At 40.3% G+C, this 23,680-nt stretch overlaps 1 protein-coding gene across 1 annotated transcript; it reads right to left on the bottom strand.

Moving 5' to 3' along the window:
- Positions 1-217: 217 nt before the first annotated feature.
- Positions 218-3,320, bottom strand: LOC127305877 (uncharacterized). The gene is made up of 8 exons (XM_051336470.2): positions 3,132-3,320; positions 2,742-3,047; positions 2,327-2,610; positions 1,629-1,757; positions 1,149-1,271; positions 936-1,043; positions 682-860; positions 218-553 (listed from the first exon to the last, which is right to left on the bottom strand). The coding sequence occupies exons 1-8, from the start codon at positions 3,262-3,264 to the stop codon at positions 430-432; spliced, it is 1,386 nt and encodes a 461-aa protein (XP_051192430.1). The 5' UTR covers positions 3,265-3,320; the 3' UTR covers positions 218-429.
- Positions 3,321-23,680: the final 20,360 nt, after the last annotated feature.

The raw sequence follows: 23,680 nt of genomic DNA, 5'->3' as shown, positions 1-23,680 counted from the left end.
TTTGTTCGTCTCATGTTTGGACGGCATGGTCTTCAACTAGTTCTGGAAAGAAATCTGCGCAAATGACTTTGAAGTATCTATTCTAAATATATAGGTAGTCGAAGTTTCATTATACCCATGTGCTGATGCACAACACATTAGCTTGTCAATAACCAGGTGGAGCAGACCAAAATCCTAGCGGGTGGCAAAAAACATCACCACCCAGTGAACTAGTTCATGCAGAATGACACAGATTCAGATTTAGCTCATAGTAGGTCGCACATATGTGAGTAATCAGAACATGTTACCACGCAATTCACAATTTCCACAGAAGTGGGACCAGAAACAGAGAGAAACGCAGTAGTACAACTCTATTAGCCAAAACGCAACACTTTCTCAGAACATCCTCAGACTGCGAAAACTTTACACACGGTAAGCTACCTATGTTGTCTATGCATTGTAGTTGTCCAACCCCAGGTCTCTCAACGCATCTGTGGCGGTAGATTTGCAGCTTCCATGTATTGCCTTGGCTTTCCTGATAAGCTTCTCCACTCCTTCCTTAAGCAAGATGGTCCTGCAGTGGTACAACAAGTGTCGGGATGTAGAAACATGAGTAAAAGAAGAGCCGCAAATGATGCTGAATATAGAGTAGTAGTCCATCAATTAATAACTGCATATATGATTATAGGACTGAAAACATACCTGTTTTCAGGGTTTCTGACAACGAGATTACGGATCATAAGGCATGCTTGCTTCTGAGTCAGGGCAGAGGAGGGGAACTTTTGCATTGTCTGTATGGCCAGAGTACCATAGCCTAAACTGATTGCAAGTGCTGCATGTTCTGGTGACCGCAGTGTAAGGGCTTGCACCAGAGACATTACCTACACATACAGTTTGCTCATTACAGGATATGAAAGTAGCTCGATTCTTCAGTATTGCACATTTATGTGTATTACCTCCTGTATTACTGATGGGTCTTCAGAAAATCTGGACGTCAACTTCAAGAACTTATCAAAACCACCTTGCTGGATAATACTGGCCTTGTTTGCGTCACTTCCAGCAAGCTTCAAGCAGAAACAATGTGATAAGAGTTCGACTTAATGAAAGTAGAATTTCTTCTTAATTCATGTGGTACGATAATGTTGCAGTGATGTACCATAATACTGTACCTTAGACAACAAAGAGCAGCAAGATTTTGCTATTAATTTGTTCTTCTGTATGCCAGCCTCATCAATGCACTGAAGAAGTACATCAATCCCACCATTTTCCGATATGGACCGGCATATTTCTTCCTGTGGTCAGACAAGAACTAAAGATGGTGATGTTCTCCTTAGGTACAGCTCATAAGCATGAATTGTGCTTTCTTTATAATCACAATTCCACCGAGGAAATAAGTTTTGATACACAGAACTAAAAACATAACCAAAATTGAAGGCAAGAGCGATAAGACGGCAGAAAGTTTATGAACATCAAGTTTTTTGTGTATGCTAAGTTGCCTGGAATTCATATTCAATTGGCCTGATACATTACAGGTTAAACTGATGTAAAAAATTTACCCCAGAAAAAATGAAGCTTGACTACTGCAAAAATTTAGTCAAGATATTATTTATCATTTCTGGGATATGTGCATAATGATAGTTTATGCTTACGTTAACAGCGATTGCCTTCAAAGCAGCACAAGCTGATGGTAAACTGGATGGAGCAACTTGTTCACGGAGTGCAATAACAAGAACTTCCGCAATGCCAATCTCTGCAAATTTCCGTGAATATCCAAATACCTGCATCAGAAGTCTATCAAATTCGTCTGTTTGGATCAAAACTTCATTCATACAAGTAGGCTTAATTCCTTAACTGATATATTATGAAGGTACAAGATTTTGTGATTAAGTCATATGCAGAACATACTAATATTCAAATCGTGTGTATTGGGTGATATAAGCAAACTAGTCTGTAAACTTGCAAGCAAGACACAGCATGGGGCATATGCTGTTGACATTGTGAAAACAGAATTCAAAACAGAAAACCCTGAAATACCAAATTGGCTACTATTATTTATGTGAACAATCTTTCTGGTATCCAAACATCACCAGAAGTTCATGTCAATATTTTAACACCTAAATTTAGTCTTGTATGCATCTCATACACACAAAAGCGTATTATAGCTCAAACTAATTTCCACATATATGGATCTTCATCCAGTAAACCACTTTTCATGCCAACACAATTCATGAATAAGTTGATTGTTACAATCAAACTGTGTAATAAATGTGGAAACCAAAATGATGCACTTGCTAATGTAAAATAAGATCCAAGTCTTCACACAATTCTACAAGCATATAGAACATACTTGAGAAGCCACCACTCGGTTATCGTCAGGTGTCAACAGAACACGTATGGCATCATACAAGCTTTGCACTTTACTGTTTGATTTGTCCCTCATAACCTGAAGAATGAGTTCATCGACCTTGAGGTCCATGAAGGCATCTTTCACAACTTCATTGCCAGCAGATGCAGCTGCCACGACGCTGAAACCACCATCCAGTACGTCTGTACTTTCCAAGGCCCCTTTCAAGATATCCATGACAATTTTGGGCCCCTGGCTTTGCCTGAACTTTTCAGTGCCTCCCACATCTGCAAATTGAGTTCATGCCCAAATGTCAGAAACAGACCAGAGATTGTTTTCCACACCTATACTTTTGCTAGGCAAAACCAACCAAACATCCTCGTATCCAAGAACGTTGACAAGGAGCACAGCAACATACCCCGGATCAGGGAGCTCAGCGCCTTCAAGCCCGAAGCAAGCAGCCTCTCCTGCGTGACCCCAGCCGACGCGCACAGGGCGACGAGCGCCTCCACTCCGCCATTCCGCGCAGCCACGGCCGCGTTCTCCGCCTCCTCGCCGGAGCAGAGCTCGCGCAGCTCATCGAGCGAAGAGACCAAACTGTCCAGATCCTCCCCCGACCTGCCGCTGGCACTGGCGGTGGCGGATGCCTTCAGTTCGTCCAGCACCCGCATCACCGGGTTCACCTCCTCCGCCGCGGCCTCCCCAGGCACGCGTCTGATGATCCCTGCAGGAGGCAGCGGGAGGCTCGGTTAACCACTGAGGCGTGAACCGGAGAGATCGGAGATCTGGAGGAAGACGAAGAGGGTACCGGCGAGGTCGGCGCCCTGGAGGGTGAGAGCCTCGACGGCGTCTGCGAGCGCCTCGTCGGGGTCCATGCCGAGGTCCTCCATGTTCTCCCGGACCATGTCGTCGAAGGCCTCCTGCGAGATCGCGATCGCCATTTCGTGCTCCGCCTGTCGCCTGGGCGCCGAGCGAATTGGAACGGAGTGGGGGAAAAAGGCTTTGGTGGGGGTTTTCCAACTGCTGCCGTTTTCCCTATCGGTACGGCGCAGGGGCGGTTTCAATTTCGAATTTAGTGCAGACGCAGATTTGAATTTAGTGGATCTTCTTTTCATTTTGGACTCTTGGTTAACTCAAAACTAGGAACGGTCAGAACTGGAGTATAAGGTTTTGTCTCGTGATTCACATCAACATCTATCACCCCTACTTCATCAGTTTTAACTAAACTAGCTAACATAGCTAGGTCATGTTTCCTCAACAACAACAAAAAACATAGCTAAGTCATGAGCTATCCAATTTATTATTATTTAAAACAGGGGCAAAAGTTTTGCCATAATCTATTAATTAAGAAGAAATTTTATAAAACGTAAAAGTTCTCTTATTAGTAATGCAAAGATTACTCTTCCGGAATCATTTCGTTTCGCCCAACCGGTTAGCACCCGCTAAAACCCATAAACGTCCAATCCGAGAGTCTTTCATAACAAGCAAGCTCCATCCAATTTAAGCTCTCATGAAACCTCAACAATTCCAACAGATGTGATAAGCTTTGACAATTTCCTTAGTGAAAGTGTATCTAGTGCCACCCCCTTTGCTTTGGATGAATAATGAGAACCAATTAAGGAACTAATGATTATATTGAGTGTGTCCCGTGACAGTACCATAAAGTGGTTTACCCATAGGGATGTCATACCCCTCAAAATGATGTCAAGATGTGTGGCTAGCTATGAAGTGAAGACTTAGATAAGTATGTCAAGACTTAGGAGCCGACGCTGAAGAATCATGGTAGTTTTTTTTTAGTATTTCTTGTTCTCCAGATTCATAGAAAAGGTTTTATTATACGAGGGGAGTTATCTCTATTAAAAGGAAGTGAAACTTTATTGCGTGCTTAGACATGATCATTCTTTCTACAACAATCAGTCTGGAAATCTATACGATATGCAGAACGACATCAAGAACTACATTGAACATGTAATGTATCTAGTGAAAGATGAGAAAAGCTTTATAGTCATGAATTATGTATGGAACTCATAGGGAGAGCTTGGCTATATTTATGAATACTTGCTACATGTTTGCGCTAGTTATTGTTGTTTTGATGTGGAAACCGTATTTCTCTGCCCTTGGCCATGTATTTCCTTCATTTTTATTCTTACTATCTATGAATACTACATGTTCAATTAATATGAATAGAACAGATTATATTAATTTGTAGATTGAAATTGTACATAGATTTAAAAATTGTACATACAAAGAAAGTAAGGCATGCTAAATTAGAAAAAGGAATGGCGATTCGAATGATAAACAAGGAGCGATAGGGATCTATTCTAAGGCTGGTGCCAACGCAGGCTGGAGCGGCGGCGGTACCGCCCGCGTAGGGGCGAGAGGCGGGCGAGATGGTAGCGGCGGGCGGTGGATCCACCGCCCGGCGGTAGCGCCCGCTACCGCCCGCCTATAGCCCGCGTTGGAGGCGAGAGCGGAGCGAGAGGGAGGCGATAGCGGTGCTAGTGGGGGCGGTAGGGAGGAGAGAGAAGTGAGAGCTGGCACTATAGCCCGTGCACTGGCACCGTGGGGTGAGAGTGGGGTGAGAGTGAGGGTAAAAGCTGACGTGGCGAGGCTATAGTGGGGTGATGCATTGGCACCGGCCTAAGTACAATGTGTGTTGATCATAATGCTTCTGTGTATGTTGATTGCTATTCTAAAGAGTTAGAGATTCCTATTTTTCTGTGAACCTCTAGATGTTTGTTGCTTCCACTTCCATGCACATAACCTTGATGAAGCACCATACCTAGTGACTGTCGTGATGCTTCACGTGAATGGAATATTTAAACCAACTGCTATATTCTTGGGTGTACCTGTAAATAGTGGCCGACCCCCACACGATGGGGTTGGTGACTTTGAGTTGAATTTTAGATCTGATAAGTTTTCCTCTCTCTTGAATTCTTAAGCAATCCTTGGAGAAAAAAGAGTCAGATGAGTTGAGCACAAAGTAATAACATGCTCTAGCCCCGGAGATTCGATACTTACTATAGGAGATTTGATATCTCCTAGTCATTGATGCGTGTAGTTGACACGTCCGTTGGGAACCCCAAGAGGAAGGTGTGATGCGCACAGCGGCAAGTTTCCCTCAGTAAGAAACCAAGGTTTAATCGAACCAGTAGGAGTCAAGAAGCACGTTGAAGGTTGATGGCGGCGGGATGTAGTGCGGCGCAACACCAGAGATTCCGGCGCCAACGTGGAACCTGCACAACACAACCAAAGTACTTTGCCCCAACGAAACAGTGAGGTTGTCAATCTCACCGGCTTGCTGTAACAAAGGATTAACCGTATTGTGTGGAAGATGATTGTTTGCGTAAAAATGAGAACAAGATAAAAGAGATTGTATTTCAGTATAGAGAATTGGACCGGGGTCCACAGTTCACTAGAGGTGTCTCTCCCATAAGATAAACAGCATGTTGGGTGAACAAATTACAGTTGGGCAATTGACAAATAAAGAGGCCATGACCATGCACATACATATTATGATGAGTATAGTGAGATTTAATTGGGCATTATGACAAAGTACATAGACCGCCATCCAGCATGCATCTATGCCTAAAAAGTCCACCTTCAGGTTATCATCCGAACCCTCCAAAGATTAAGTTGCTAACAACAGACAATTGCATTAAGTATTGCGCGTAATGTAATCACAGACTACATCCTTGAACATAGCACCAATGTTTTATCCCTAGTGGCAACAAGACATCCATAACCTTAGAGGTTCTTGTCACCCTCCGCATTCACGGAGACATGAACCCACTATCGAGCATAAATACTCCCTCTTGGAGTTACTAGCATCAACTTGGTCAGAGCATCTACTAATAACGGAGAGCATGCAAGATCATAAACAACACATAGACATGAATTGATAATCAACATAACAAGTATTCTCTATTCATCGGATCCCAACAAACGCAACATATAGAATTACAGATAGATGATCTTGATCATGTTAGGCAGCTCACAAGATCCGACAATGAAGTACAATGGGGAGAAGACAACCATCTAGCTACTGCTATGGACCCATAGTCCAGGGGTAGACTACTCACACATCACTCCGGAGGCGACCATGGCGGCGTAGAGTCCTCCGGGAGATGAATCCCCTCTCCGGCAGGGTGCCGGAGGCGATCTCCTGGATCCCCCGAGATGGGATCGGCGGCGGCGGCGTCTCTGGAAGGTTTTCCGTATCGTGGCTCTTTGCACCGGGGGTTTCGCGACGGAGGCTTTAAGTAGGCGGAAGGGCAGGTCAGGAGGCGGCACGAGGGCCCCACACCACGGGCCGCGCGCCAAGGGGGGCCGCGCCGCCCTAGGGTGTGGCCACCTCGTGGCCCCACTTCGTCTCCTCTTCGGACTTCTGGAAGCTTCGTGGCAAAATAGGACCCTGGGCGTTGATTTCGTCCAATTCCGAGAATATTTCGTTACTAGGATTTCTGAAACCAAAAACAGCAGAAAACAAAGAATCGGCACTTCGGCATCTTGTTAATAGGTTAGTTCCGTAAAATGCACGAATATGACATAAAGTGTGCATAAAACATGTAGATAACATCAATAATGTGGCATGGAACATAAGAAATTATCGATACGTCGAGACGTATCAGCATCCCTAAGCTTAGTTCTCGCTTTCGTCCCGAGCGGTAAAACGATAAATACGTATAATTTCGGAGTGACATGCCATCATAACCTTGATCATACTATTTGTAAAGCATATGTAGTGAATGCAGCGATCAAAACAATGTATATGACATGAGTAAACAAGTGAATCATAAAGCAAAGACTTTTCATGAATAGCACTTCAAGACAAGCATCAATAAGTCTTGCATAAGAGTAACTCATAAAGCAATAATTCATAGTAAAGGCATTGAAGCAACACAAAGGAAGATTAAGTTTCAGCGGTTGCTTTCAACTCATAACATGTATATCTCATGGATATTGTCAACATAGAGTAATATAATAAGTGCAATAAGCAAATATGTAGGAATCAATGCACAGTTCACACAAGTGTTTGCTTCTTGAGGTGGAGAGAAATAGGTGAACTGACTCAACATTGAAAGTAAAAGAATGATCCTCCATAGAGGAAAAGCATCGATTGCTATATTTGTGCTAGAGCTTTGATTTTGAAAACATGAAACAATTTTGTCAACGGTAGTAATAAAGCACATGTATCATGTAAATTATATCTTACAAGTTGCAAGCCTCATGCATAGTATACTAATAGTGCCCGCACCTTGTCCTAATTAGCTTGGACTACCGGATCATCACAATGCACATGTTTTAACCAAGTGTCACAAAGGGGTACCTCTATGCCGCCTGTACAAAGGTCTAAGGAGAAAGCTCGCATTGGATTTCTCGCTATTGATTATTCTCAACTTAGACATCCATACCGGGACAACATAGACAACAGATAATGGACTCCTCTTTTATGCATAAGCATGTAACAACAATTAATAATTTTCTCATATGAGATTGAGGATATTTGTCCAAAACTGAAACTTCCACCATGGATCATGGCTTTAGTTAGCGGCCCAATGTTCTTCTCTAACAATATGCATGCTTAACCATAAGGTGGTAGATCGCTCTTACTTCAGACAAGACGAACATGCATAGCAACTCACATGAAATTCAACAAAGAGTAGTTGATGGCGTCCCCAGTGAACATGGTTATCGCACAACAAGCAACTTAATAAGAGATAAAGTGCATAATTACATATTCAATACCACAATAGTTTTTAAGCTATTTGTCCCATGAGCTATATTTTGCAAAGGTGAATGATGGAATTTTAAAGGTAGCACTCAAGCAATTTACTTTGGAATGGCGGAAAATACCATGTAGTAGGTAGGTATGGTGGACACAAATGGCATAGTGGTTGGCTCAAGTATTTTGGATGCATGAGAAGTATTCCCTCTCGATACAAGGTTTAGGCTAGCAAGGCTTATTTGAAACAAACACAAGGATGAACCTAAGTGCAAAAAACTCACATAAAAGACATATTGTAAACATTATAAGACTCTACACCGTCTTCCTTGTTGTTCAAACTCAATACTAGAAATTATCTAGACCTTAGAGAGACCAAATATGCAAACCAAATTTTAGCATGTTCTATGTATTTCTTCATTAATGGGTGTGATACGTCCAATTTGCATCATTATTTTATATCATAATTTGCTGTTATTCATTGATATATTTCATATTGGGACACAATACTTATGTTATTTCATCTATTTTGCATGTTTCATCATTATTGGAGGATCAAGCACCGGAGCCAGGATTCTGCTGGAAAAAGCACCGTCAGAACGCAATATTTCGGAAGATCAACTGTGGAAGGAAATTATACCAAAAATCCTATTTTTCAAGATGACGAAGGAAGCCACAGAGGGTACCTCGCGAAGATTTACAGCCGCCTCTGCGGGGCGGAGAACACCAGAGAGAAAAGAGCTCTCCGGCGGGCAGGAATCCGCCGGGGAAATTCCCTCCGGGAGGGGGAAATCGACGCCATCGTCACCGTCATCGAGCTGGACATCATCTCCATCACCATCATCATCATCTCCATCACCATCATCATCATCTCCACCATCATCACCGCCGTCTCCACCGCTGGACACCGTCACCGCCGTAGCAATTTGGGTTTGATCTTGATTGTTTGATAGGGGAAACTCTCCCGGTATCGATCTCTACTTGTTGTTGATGCTATTGAGTGAAACCATTGAACCAAGTTTATGTTCAGATTGTTATTCATCATCATATCACCTCTGATCATGTTCCATATGATGTCTCGTGAGTAGTTCATTTAGTTCTTGAGGACATTGGTGAAGTCTAAATGTTAGTAGTGAACTATGGTTGAGTAATATTCAATGGTATGATATTTAAGTTGTGGTGTTATTCTTCTAGTGGTGTCATGTGAACGTCGACTACATGACACTTTACCATTTATGGGCCTAGGGGAATGCATCTTGTATTCGTTTGCTAATTGCGGGGTTGCCGGAGTGACAGAAACCTAAACCCCCGTTGGTATATCGATGCAGGAGGGATCGCAGGGTCTCAGAGTTTAAGGCTGTGGTTAGATTTATTCTTAATTACTTTCTTGTAGTTGCGGATGCTTGCAAGGGGTATAATCACAAGTATGTATTAGTCCTAGGAAGGGCGGTGCATTAGCATAGGTTCACCCACACAACACTTATCATAACAATGAAGATTATTTAGCCGTATGTAGCGAAAGCACTAGACTAAAATCCCGTGTGTCCTCGAGAACGTTTGGTCATTATAAGTAAACAAACCGGCTTGTCCTTTGTGCTAAAAAGGATTGGGCCACTCGCTGCAATTGTTACTCTCGCACTTTACTTACTCGTACTTTATTCAACTGTTACATCAAAAACCCCTGAATACTTGTCTGTGAGCATTTACAGTGAATCCTTCATCGAAACTGCTTGTCAACACCTTCGCTCCTCGTTGGGATCGACATTCTTACTTATCGAAAATACTACGATACACCCCTATACTTGTGGGTCATCAAGACTATTTTCTCGCGCTGCTGTCGGGAGTGAAGCGCTATTGGTAAGTGGAATTGGTAAGGAAAACCTTCTTGTTTGTGCTGATTTTATTTCTGCCTCGCTGCTATAAGTCATTATGGAGAGATCTTCTCTTCAATTTTTATTTGGGAAATCTACTACTACTGCAACGGTAGTGGATGAGGCGCCAGGTGAGGAAGTGATACCATATAAAATACCTATGAAAATTATTGAACGTGTTATGGATAACCGCTATGAAGGGGATGGAACTGTCCATCCTGGTGATCATTTACTGTTTTTGCATGAATTATGCGGGTTATTCAAATGTGCAGGTATTGCTATGGATGAAGTGAGGAAGAAACTATTCTCTTTATCGTTGTCTGGTAAAGCGGCGCATTGGTATAAATTACTGGATAATGGGGATTCTCTTGAATGGAATGATATTGTGCCCCGGTTTTATTCTAAGTTCTATCCTCCAAGTGAAATTCACAAGGATCGGAATCGCATATATAATTTTTGGCCTCATGATGGAGAGAGTATTGCCCAAGCTTGGGGGAGATTGAAGTCTTTAATGCTCAAATGCCCCATTCATGAGCTTCCTGGTAATGTTATTATTGATAATTTCTATGCAAGACTTTCTTTTCAAGACAAGACCTTGCTGGATACTTCTTGTTCTGGATCATTTACACACAATAAAGAAGAGTTTAAAAGGGACCTTCTTGATCGGATCCAAGAAAATACTGAAGGTTGGGAGAACGACAAGGACAGAGAATCAGGTATAATTTATGATTATAAATGCATTGAAGCTTTTATGGATACTGATAAATTTTGTAATATGAGTGCTATATATGGTCTTGATTCTCAAGTTGCTGTAAATCTTTATAAAGCTTTTGCCTCTCATTATGAATTGCCAAAGAAGAATTTTGATAAGTATCATGAACCGTATAAAGATAAAATTGATGCAACTATTAATAAATGCGTTGTAGTTGAAACTGCTGATCATGTTATTCCTGAAGCTTATATTGAAAAAACCCCTTTCCCTGCTAAAATGAAGGAGTACTCTGTTATAAATAGTGCGGTTCATAAAAGTGAAAAGAAACCTGTAGAACCTGAAGAACAAATAAAAGTTGAACTTCTTTGTTGCAATAGTTAAAGATCTTGTGACTGAAAATGTGGAGGGTGGTCATATTATTTTCTGTGAAGATGCTTCTAATATTGTTTCACATCCTAATAAACCCAAACAAGCTAGTGTTCCTATGCTATCTGTTAGAATTGGTGATCATTGCTATTATGGATTATGTGATATTGGTGCAAGTGTTAGTGCTATTCCTTATGAGCTTTACACGGAGATTATGCACGAAATTGATTCTTGCGAACTTGAAGATATTGATGTGGTTATTCAGCTGGCTAATAGAGAAACTATTTCTCCAATTGGTATTGTTCGAGATGTGGAAGTTTTATGCGGTAAGATTAAATATCCTGCTGACTTTTTGGTACTTGGTTCTCGCTAGTGATTATTGTCCTATTATTTTTGGTAGACCTTTTCTAAATACTTGTGGAGCTATTATAGATTGCAAGAAAGAGAAAATTTTGACTAAATTTGCTGGTGAATCTTATGAGTTTAACTTCTCTAAATTTACTAAAACTCCTTATAAAGCTGATTTGCCTAGTAATGATTTTAAAATGGAGCAGTGTGCATCTATTGTTCTTGTTCCTAATAATCCTTTGCAGCAACATTTGGAGGATAGCGAGAGTGAAGTTTTTAGGAAAGAAAGAGATGAGCTTGAGGAAATTTTTCTTCGCCAACCTATTCTCATGCATGATTTACCTAGGTGGAAGATTTGGGTACAACACCGCCACCAAAGGAAGATCCTGTTTTTGATTTAAAGCCTTTGCCTCGATAATCTTAAATATGCTCATATTGATGATAAGAAAATATATCCTGTTATTATTAGTTCTAAGCTTTCAGAGATTGAGGAAGAAAGGTTATTGGAAATATTGAAGAAGCACCGAGGAGCTATTGGCTATACTCTTGATGATTTGAAAGGGATTTCTCCTTCTATTTGCCAACATGCTATTAATATGGAAGATGATGCAAAGCCTGTTGTTGAACATCAGCGTCGTCTAATTCTGAAGATGAAGGAAGTGGTAAGGAATGAGGTATTAAGACTTCTTGAAGCTGGTATTATATATCCTATTGCTGATAGTAGATGGGTTAGTCCTGTGCATTGCGTTCCCAAGAAAGGAGGAATGACTGTTGTGCCTAATGATAATGATGAGCTCATCCCTCAAAGAGTAGTTGTAGGGTATAGAATGTGCATTGATTTTCGAAAAGTTAATAAAGTTACTAAGAAAGATCATTACCCTTTACCATTTATTGATCAAATGCTAGAAAGATTGTCTAAAAATACTCATTTTTGCTTTCTTGATGGTTATTCTGGGTTTTCACAAATTGCTGTTAAAGCTAAAGATCAAGAGAAAACCACTTTCACTTGTCCCTATGGAACTTATGCTTATAGACGTATGCCTTTTGGTTTATGTAATGCTCCTGCTACTTTTCAAAGATGCATGTCTGCTATTTTTCATGGTTTTTGTGAGAGTATTGTAGAGGTATTCATGGATGATTTCTCCGTCTATGGGAATTCTTTTGATAGTTGCTTGCGAAACCTCGATAAAGTTTTGCAGAGATGTGAAGAAACTAACCTTGTTCTTAATTAGGAGAAATGCCACTTTATGGTTAATGAAGGAATTGTATTGGGACATAAAATTTCTGAGAGAGGTATTGAAGTTGATAGAGCTAAAGTTGAAGCAATTGAGAAGATGCCCTATCCTAGGGATGTTAAAGGTATTCGTAGTGTTCTTGGTCATGCTGGGTTTTATAGGAGATTTATTAAAGATTTCTCCAAGATTTCAAAGCCTCTTACTAATCTTCTTCAAAAAGACGTACCTTTTGTTTTTGATGATGATTGTAAGGAAGCTTTTGAAACTCTTAAGAAAGCCTTAACAACTGCTCCTATAGTTGAACCTCCTGATTGGAACTTACCCTTTGAAATTATGTGTGATGCTAGTGATTTTGCTGTAGGCGCTGTTCTTGGACAGCGAGTAGATAAAAAACTGAATGTTATTCATTATGCTAGTAAAACTCTTGATGCTGCTCAAAGAAATTATGCTACGACTGAAAAAGAATTATTAGCTGTAGTTTTTGCTTGTGATAAATTTAGATCTTATATTGTTGATTCAAAAGTTACTATTCATACTGATCATGCTGCAATTAGATATCTTATGACGAAGAAAGATGCTAAGCCGAGACTTATTAGATGGGTACTTCTGTTGCAAGAATTTGATTTACATATTGTAGATAGGAAAGGTGCTGATAATCCTGTTGCTGATAATTTGTCTAGATTGAAAAATATTGCTTATGATCCTGTTCCTGTTAATGATAGTTTTCCAAATGAACAATTGGCTGTAATAAAGGTGAGCTCGCGAGACAGTCCTTGGTATGCTGATTATGCTAACTTTATTGTTTCCAAGTACTTGCCTCCAACCTTTTTAGCTCAGCAAAGGAGGAAATTCTTTTATGACTTGAGGCATTATTTCTGGGATGACCCACACTTATATAAAGAAGGAGTGGATGGTATTATGCGAAGATGTGTTCCCGAATATGAACAACAAGAGATATTGAGTAAATGTCATGGTAGTGCTTATGGAGGACATCACGCTGGAGAAAGAACCGCGCAAAAGGTTCTACAATCAGGGTTTTATTGGCCAACTCTCTTCAAGGATGCGAGAAAGTTTATTTTATCTTGTGATGAATGCCAAAGGGTTGGTAATATCTCCAGACGTAATAAAATGCCTATGAATTATACTCTTGTTATTGAACCGTTTGATTGTTGGGGATTTGACTTCATGGGACCTTTCACTACAAGGAGAACCACCCTACAACAACACTTGATTTACAACCCTTTGGATATGCGTTGTAAAATTTAATCATAGATACACATATATGCGATGCCCTTGCATCTGTTCCCTAATGCTCGATTGTTAAAAACGAAGTTGGAAAGCGCGCGTGTAATTTTTTTTGGGTCCAGCAGCGGGAGCTATTGCCGCCTACACGAAAACTTCTTTTTTTACATACTTACCAAATAATTTCACGCTGGAGGAAATTTCGGCTTAATCTACTCCCATCCCCACGAAGTCCTATAACTGCAATCTCGATAACGAGATCTCCCCTAGTGTTAGTTCGATCTACCAGCCTCCTCCTCGCCGCCTCCCGCCGCCACGCCCCCGGCCCTCCTCCCTCAGTGTCCTCTCCAATGTCCAAATCCACACGCATCTCCATCTTGGCCACCCTCGTCAGCGTCGTCGAGGGGATGCCGATGGTTTTCGTCGGAGGATTCATGGGCGGCGGATCGATCCGTCTCTAACCGATGGTGCTGATCCTGGTGAAAGTGGATCCGTTCTACTCCATGCCAGCATCGGGGCTCGAGCGAACTAGACGCCCACCGGATGCCCAACACCCAGCCGCCATCGCAGCTGTCAATCGCCGTCACCAGGCGACGCTCCCGTCCCGCGAATGTTGCTTGAATTGCTTCACTGTTTAAGACGACCGGGTTAGTCCTCTCTCATGGTGTTTCCCTAATCTGCAGGACATGATGTAATACGTAGTAGGCTGGGCGTGTTGGATTGCTACGCTGCTAGTCAAGGTTTGAACATGAATTAAGTAATCACTAATCAATTTTTTTCTTATTAGATCGCCAGATTAGCAGTGGTTTTCAGTCTGAAGTAGCACTAGTGATTTGTCTTGACTTAAGAAACACACGATCTGTCCACGATGTTACAATATGTTTAGAAAAAAACATTTGCTAACCTAATTGCTACTGGTTTCGACATGTGAAACCACTCGAGCAGGTATGATTCTCTTTTCTACTATGATACTGCAGCGAATTGACTCGTTCTGTGTCCTGCAGCAAGAATAATTTTTTTGATCTACTCCCCTTATGTGTACGAGACGAAATGAACATCACGCGTTGGAGATTTGGATCTGGCGCTAACTATGAGGAAACGTGAAATTATATGATTTTGTGTGGCGTGCGAATTTTGTGCCTATGTGGTTCAAGTTACCAATTAATTGCCGCTTTTCGCTTATCTCTTATATATATTAAGCAGTTCCTCTTAGGTTTCTTGTTCTTGAATCTTCATAATTCGAGCTAGAAGGAAGCAATTGTAATTAGGGGACATGTGGGAAGGACTAGAGGTTTTTACTATCTCAGATCGATTCAATATTGTACCCATTTAAAGAAATTTAGTACCATATGTGTGCAGATTGCAGGTTTCTTAGTTGGCTATAATAATGATGTGTGCAGGTTGCAGGTTTCCTGGTAAGCATGATTTAATTAAAAAAATAAAGTTACATAAGAATTGCTATCTCCTGCTTTCGGCGGCTTGTACAGAGATCTTAAGTTTATGATAGAAACTTATTTGCCAATTCATATCCTGTCATATATGCAGACGGTAAGTGTTAAATGCCCTGTCATATATGCAGCTTGTATGTTCCCCTTTACTTTCTTTGAAGGAGAGAATGAAAATATTTATTTATTTACCCTTCGTATACTCACATGGCTTCCTTGCACAGAGTAGATGACTAGAGTCGGCTGGAGGTGGGCAGCCCACGAGCAAGTGAAGTATTATTTGTCGCTACATCCTAATATGTATGACTCTTTAATCTATTGCACATTTCTGTGTGTATATGATCAAGCAGTTTACTACAAGGTTGATATTTTTCTTCTGAAGTGCTTGATCTTTTGCTTCTATTATTTTCTAAAATTTCTGTAGCTGATTTTAGTAACATGAATCCAGTCCATTGCAACCTAATTTCTGCATCATAGATGAGAAATGACACTGCAGTTTTGCTTGCCATATTATGCTTTCATCTAGTATTTACTAAAAAAACTATCATTTCTTAAGAATAACATGAAGCTTGGTATCGTTATATGTTCCTTTTAATATGGCAGGACAAGTAGTAACTAACATCCGAGCAACATGTGATGTGTCCCTGTTATATTATTTTGATATGCTCATATTGGTGCACCTTGACTCTCCTTCTGTATTTCCCTGTGTAGTACTGACTTGACATCTAGGTGCCATGGGCTGTTCTAAATGCACTGGATAGCACAAATTATCTTGCATGACTTGGCTTTGGCATGCTACTGAGGTGTTTTCAAAGAAATTCCAAGCAATATGTGGATGTGAATTTAAAGGTATCATAAACAAAGATGTACAGTATACATTTTAATTTCAGTTTTCAATAGACTTTACTTTATATGTATGTATATCTTGAAAATAAACATGCAGATTATGCTTCGCATTGTGAAGATATCCCATGTTTCAGATATATTAATGTATTTTGACATTTTCGAATGGTGGGTACTACAGAAAGTAGGTAGTAGAATTTCCAATACCTTTGCCTACTGTTTTTTTTTCACATCCGTTCGAAGATGGAAACTTTATTTTTGCAGGCCCAAAAGATCAGCAAGAACTGCCACATTCAAATGCTACATTAGAAGGCACAGGACTAGAAGGAATATATATAGGATTAGATAGAGTATCATATTATGATGCAAAATTGTAAGATGTGTACTGTAAAGATATTTTTCGTGTATGGATGCTGATTTTAATTATAAATATTGAAATGTTTCTTCATGCAATGCATTCATATTCTGAAATTTCTTTATTGTCGTATGTATGTATGTATTACGGATATATTATCTTGACGAGGAAACAAATAATGCAATATTTGAAGCTACAAAGCCACCGAATTCAAAAAACAATATTTATTTTTAAATAAATTATTAAATCTGCATATATTATGTACCAACAGATACTACAGTTGCTTGACTTCCGTTGCTACTTTGCAACGCTCTATCCAATGGTTACCAACGGACCTATATGCGTTGCATTATACCTTTGCAACACCCAAAAATGCAACGCATCATTATCCGTTGGTAGAGGCGCTAGCAACGCCTATATTGGCATTTAGATATAGATAAATGCGTTGCTGTAGGGGTAGTCCTGTTGTAGTGTTTTCCCTCTTCAGAAGGTAACACTCATATACTTGTTGCTGTTGATTATGTTACTAAATGGGTGGAAGCCATACCTACAAAAAGCGCTGATGGTGAGACCTCTTTAAGAATGCTTTTAGATATTATTTTTCCTAGATTTGGAGTACCTAGATATATTATGACTGATGGAGGTTCTCATTTTATTCATGGAGGTTTTAGAAAAACTCTTGCTAAGTATGGTATTAATCATAGAATTGCTTCCGCTTATCATCCTCAAACTAGTGGTCAAGTAGAATTATCAAATAGAGAGATTAAATCTATTTTGGGAAAGACTGTTAATAAAACTAGAAAGAATTGGGCTAGTAAATTGAAGGATGCACTATGGGCTTATAGAACTGCTTATAAAAATCCCATGGGAATGTCACCTTATAAAATGGTTTATGGGAAAGCTTGTCATTTACCTTTAGAACTAGAGCACAAAGCTTATTGGGCTGTTAGAGAATTAAATAAAGATCCTAAACTTGCCGGTGATAAGAGGTTGTTGCAATTAAGTTCTCTAGATGAATGGAGAAGTGAAGCTTATGAAAATGCTAAACTCTTTAAAGAGAAAGTTAAAAAATGGCATGATAGAAGGATTATCAAAAGAGAATTTAATATTGGGGATAAAGTCCTATTGTATCGGTCTCGTCTCAGATTCTTTGCAGGGAAATTACTCTCGAAATGGGAAGGACCATATGTTGTCGAGGAGGTGTATTGTTCAGGAGCAATTAAAATTAGCTCTCTCCAAGGCAATGCTACGCAAGTGGTGAATGGACAAAGACTCAAGCATTATATCTCAGGTGATTCTTATAATATTGATGTTGATATTATTCAAGTGGAAACACCGGAGGCTTTCATCAATGGGCAAATTGACAAATCACAGAACTCGACTTTGAATAGGTACTTGATCGGTAATGAAAAGTACGCAATTTACTTTCCGAACAATATTTTCGCTGTTTTTGGAAAATATGAAAAATTACGAGTTCGAAACGGAGTGGAAAAGACGCACGAGGGGGCGCCACCATAGGCCGGCGCGGCCAAGCCTGGGCCCGCGCCGCCCTATGGTTTGGCCGCCCTGTCGCCCCTTTCCGACTCTGGTTCGATCTGGTACTTTCCTTGTGCCGTGAAATTTTTTGCTATATAATCCCCCGGACCCCTGGAGGTCCGTATATCGTGTTCTCGACGTGTTTTGTTTCGAGCTGTTTCTGCCAGGATTTGCTTCGGATCTAGAGCCATCATGTCTTCGTCGGAAACTCCGAAGGACAGCTCCTGCAAGGATGTTGGCAACTTGTACATGGAGGAGCTGAGGATGCACCCCAAGGAGTTGCTGCTTGTTGAAGGAGAACTGCAGGTCAAGGATGTCCAGGGTCCTAAAGGAGAAGGAAGCTTGGAAGATAGGATGGAGAAGCTAGAACAAGAGGTTTTCAAATACAAGAAGATGGCTGAGCGTGAGGTGGATATCTTCCACAGGATTGTGTCTGAACTCATTGCTGAACATGAGAAGGAAACTGCAAAGCTTTGGAGCGACATCCTCTCACTTCACGACACCACCAACAAGCTCCAAGCACAACTCTATGACGTTCAGAATCAGAACTGTGAGTATGAAAACAGGTTTAAATACATAAGCCGTGCTGCCAGTTTCAGGATTCCCGAGACCAAGATGTCGTTTCTTGATGGAGAGCCTCTTCCTTGGAAGTTTGATGACGGGAATTCAACACCACCATCTCCGCAGGAGTAATTCATCATCGGTATTGGCATCCCCTTGGTTTGTTCCAAGCTTGGGGGAGTGCCGCGGTATCACATTATCACTACCTTTTACTTTTATTGTCAAGTAGTGTCATATCATGAGTAGGGAAGTTATCATATAAGATGGGTTGCAGTTTGGAAGTATCTCTCCTTTAGTTGGTTATCTATGTATCCCTTGGTGTGAGTTATCGTTATGGAATATTAATGAGAAGGCTTATCATTTACATATTGCACATCTTATTTTAGTTTGCAATCTCTATCATATGATTTACCTTGTTGTTAGTATTGGTATCACTTTGGGAGCATTGAATAAATCTATTTGGTTTTGGCAAACTTAGCATTGGTCAATAGCAACAACACTTTGAGGTTTAAGTAGAAAAGAGAAATACATGTAGATGTTTCATTGTCTTTCTTGTTAGCTCATAGCTTTTTATTCTGAAGTTAAAACTGTTTGTGCTTACAAGGAAGATGCATGATTGTTTCTATCACATGTATATTTGTTTGTTTCCCTCGACTCTTATGCTTGCTAATTAACCTTGCTAGCCAAAGACCTGTACTGAGAGGGAATACTTCTCGTGCATCCAAACCTTAACCCAAACTTATGTCATTTGTGTCCACCATACCTACCTATTACATGGTATTTTCTGCCATTCCAAGTAAATACTTCATGTGCTACCTTTAAACAATTCAAAACTTAGTATCTCTTATTTGTGTCAATGTTTCATAGCTCATGAGGAAGTATGTGGTGTTTTATCTTTCAATCTTGTTGGGCAACTTTCACCAATGGACTAGTGGCTTCATCCGCTTATCCAATAATTTTGCAAAAAGAGCTGGCAATGGGATTCCCAGTCCCAAATTAATTAAACTAAATAGACACTCCTCCATGGTATGTGATTGATGGACGGCACCCGAAGGATTCGGTTAGCCATGGCTTGTGTAAGCAAAGGTTGGGGGGAGTGTCATCATCATAATAAAACTAAAATAAAAAGGCACTCCTTCATGGTATGAGATTGTTGGCAGGCACCCGAGGATTCGGTTAGCCATGGTTTGTGAAAGAAAGGTTGGAAGGAGTGCCACACAAAATAAAAATAAAATGGGAGCCGCTCTTTGAAGGTTTGTCTGGCAAGGGGGTTAGAGTACCCGCTACCAGTCGTTGACAACAACAAACACCTCTCAAAAATGTTACTTTTATTCTCTTTATATGATTGCAAAACTGAAAAAACTCTAGCACATGATTTAATCCCTGCTTCCCTCTGCGAAGGGCCTGTCTTTTACTTTATGTTGAGTCAGTAAACCTATTTCCCTCCATCTCAAGCAAGCATTTGAGTAGTTGTGATCAAACCATTATATTGTGATTTGCTTCATCATGTCTTTTATTCTTCCTTGTTTAGTACAAGTTTTATCTTAATGAATATAGCTTTGCAAGTTATCAATGATCATGAAAAGACCATTATGATTGAGTATGCAAGTTGTGCCTTATAAACTTTAACATGAGAGCGCTGCTCAATGAGATAAATATAATCTGTTAATTGTTCTCTGACCAAGAACGAAGTTTGCCATCACCAATTATGATTTCTTATGCACCTTTACTTGTGATTACCTTATACTTGTTTCAAGTTGAGTTATATGAGGAAGTTGTTTACTATAATGTCTTGTGTGAATGAATATGATGCTTCTTGTCCGTATTTTATTTATCGACTCTTCACTCCATAAACATGTGGTCTGTTTATCGAGTTCGATCTCGCTTGGGGACAAGCGAAGTCTAAGCTTGGGGGAGTTGATACGTCCAATTTGCATCACTATTTTATATCATAATTTGCTGTTATTCATTGATATATTTCATATTGGGACACAATACTTATGTTATTTCATCTATTTTGCATGTTTCATCATTATTGGAGGATCAAGCACCGGAGCCAGGATTCTGCTGGAAAAAGCACCGTCAGAACGCAATATTTCGGAAGATCAACTGTGGAAGGAAATTATACCAAAAATCCTATTTTTCAAGATGACGAAGGAAGCCACAGAGGGTACCTCGCGAAGAGTTACAGCCGCCTCTGCGGGGCGGAGAACACCAGAGAGAAAAGAGCTCTCCGGCGGGCAGGAATCCGCCGGGGAAATTCCCTCCGGGAGGGGGAAATCGACGCCATCGTCACCGTCATCGAGCTGGACATCATCTCCATCACCATCATCATCATCTCCATCACCATCATCATCATCTCCACCATCATCACCGCCGTCTCCACCGCTGGACACCGTCACCGCCGTAGCAATTTGGGTTTGATCTTGATTGTTTGATAGGGGAAACTCTCCCGGTATCGATCTCTACTTGTTGTTGATGCTATTGAGTGAAACCATTGAACCAAGTTTATGTTCAGATTGTTATTCATCATCATATCACCTCTGATCATGTTCCATATGATGTCTCGTGAGTAGTTCGTTTAGTTCTTGAGGACATGGGTGAAGTCTAAATGTTAGTAGTGAACTATGGTTGAGTAATATTCAATGGTATGATATTTAAGTTGTGGTGTTATTTTTCTAGTGGTGTCATGTGAACGTCGACTACATGACACTTTACCATTTATGGGCCTAGGGGAATGCATCTTGTATTCGTTTGCTAATTGCAGGGTTGCCGGAGTGACAGAAACCTAAACCCCCGTTGGTATATCGATGCAGGAGGGATCGCAGGATCTCAGAGTTTAAGGCTGTGGTTAGATTTATTCTTAATTACTTTCTTGTAGTTGCGGATGCTTGCAAGGGGTATAATCACAAGTATGTATTAGTCCTAGGAAGGGCGGTGCATTAGCATAGGTTCACCCACACAACACTTATCATAACAATGAAGATTATTTAGCCGTATGTAGCGAAAGCACTAGGCTAAAATCCCGTGTGTCCTCGAGAACGTTTGGTCATTATAAGTAAACAAACCGGCTTGTCCTTTGTGCTAAAAAGGATTGGGCCACTCGCTGCAATTGTTACTCTCGCACTTTACTTACTCGTACTTTATTCAACTGTTATATCAAAAACCCCTGAATACTTGTCTGTGAGCATTTACAGTGAATCCTTCATCGAAACTGCTTGTCAACACCTTCTGCTCCTCGTTGGGATCGACATTCTTACTTATCGAAAATACTACGATACACCCCCTATACTTGTGGGTCATCAGGGTGCAAAGCATATGATGCAAGAGCTTAAACATGAGCACAACAATTGCCAAGTATCACATTACCCAAGACATTTATAGCAATTACTACACGTATCATTTTCCAATTCCAACCATATAACAATTTAACGAAGGAGAAACTTCGCCATGAATACTATGAGTAGAAACTAAGGACATACTTGTCCATATGCTACAGCGGAGCGTGTCTCTCTCCCATAAAGTGAATGCTAGGATCCATTTTATTCAAACAAAACAAAAAACAAAAACAAACCGACGCTCCAAGCAAAGCACATAAGATGTGATGGAATAAAAATATAGTTTCAGGGGAGGAACCTGATAATGTTGTCGATGAAGAAGGGGATGCCTTGGGCATCCCCAAGCTTAGACGCTTGAGTCTTCTTGATATATGCAGGGGTGAACCACCGGGGCATCCCCAAGCTTAGAGCTTTCACTCTCCTTGATCATGTTGCATCATACTCCTCTCTTGATCCTTGAAAACTTCCTCCACACCAAACTTAGAACAACTCATTAGAGGGTTAGCGACAATAAAAATTAACATGTTCAGAGGTGACACAATCATTCTTAACACTTCTGGACATTGCATAAAGCTACTGGACATTAATGGATCAAAGAAATTCATCCAACATAGCAAAAGAGGCAATGCGAAATAAAAGGCAGAATCTGTCAAAACAGAACAGTTCATATTGACGAATTTTATCGAGGCACCAGACTTGCTCAAATGAAAATGCTCAAATTTAATGAAAGTTGAGTACATATCTGAGGATCACTCACGTAAATTGGCATAATTTTCTGAGTTACCTACAGAGAAAACAGCCCAGATTCGTGACAGCAAAGAAATCTGTTTCTGCGCAGTAATCCAAATCTAGTATGAACTTTTCTATCAACGACTTTACTTGGCACAATAAAACACTAAACTAAGATAAGGAGAGGTTGCTACAGTAGCAAACAACTTCCAAGACACAAAATAAAAACAAAGTACTGTAGGTAAAAACATGGGTTGTCTCCCATAAGCGCTTTTCTTTAACGCCTTTCAGCTAGGCGCAGAAAGTGTGTATCAAGTATTATCGGGAGATGGTGTATCGTTATTATGAGCTCCCCCATCCGTAGTGGTACTAAGGGCTTTTTCAATTTTAGGCCTATAATAATACTTCTTTGGTTTAGGCACTTTAGAGACATACATAAACTTTTGCTCCTTACCCACATAAGCTTTCTCCTTATATTTAAGAGAAGAAAATGTTGAACCCAAGGTTCCCATAGCTTTTTCAAGTTCATCAATCCTATTGATTTGATCATCATGGACAACACAAGTTCCTAGGACACTAATTCTTTCATCAATTCTTCCTAAGGATTTATCAAGTTCATCAGTTTTATCAAGTAACACTTCCAATTTAGCTTCAATACTTGGAAAAAATTTCTCTATGGTTTCCAATTTTTTCATAACATCTTCAAGAGAGATTTCAGTTTTAACTTCATCAACAGGAGGTATTCCAAATAGACTCTCAACAATGCAACTAGCTTCTAATGCAGGAGTACTTAGTATGTTACCTTTTGCGAGACTATCAAGAACATACCTATTCCAGCTAGAGATACCAACATAAAAATTCCTGAGTAAGATAGTGGTGGAGTGTTTCTTAGTGCACCTATTATGGGCATCACTAATTCTATACCAAGCATCTCTTAAACATTCTCCCCCTCGTTGCTTAAACGTACGAACTTCAACTTCAGGATTACTCATTTTAGCAGTAGTAAATAAAGCAAACTAGATAAAGTAAATGCAAGTAACTAATTTTTTTG

The sequence above is a fragment of the Lolium perenne genome, chromosome 6, assembly GCF_019359855.2.
Source record: "Lolium perenne isolate Kyuss_39 chromosome 6, Kyuss_2.0, whole genome shotgun sequence".
NCBI classification, from domain to species: domain Eukaryota; kingdom Viridiplantae; phylum Streptophyta; class Magnoliopsida; order Poales; family Poaceae; genus Lolium; species Lolium perenne.
Note: the sequence above shows the minus strand (reverse complement) of the source record. Positions and strands in the feature narration are given on the sequence as shown.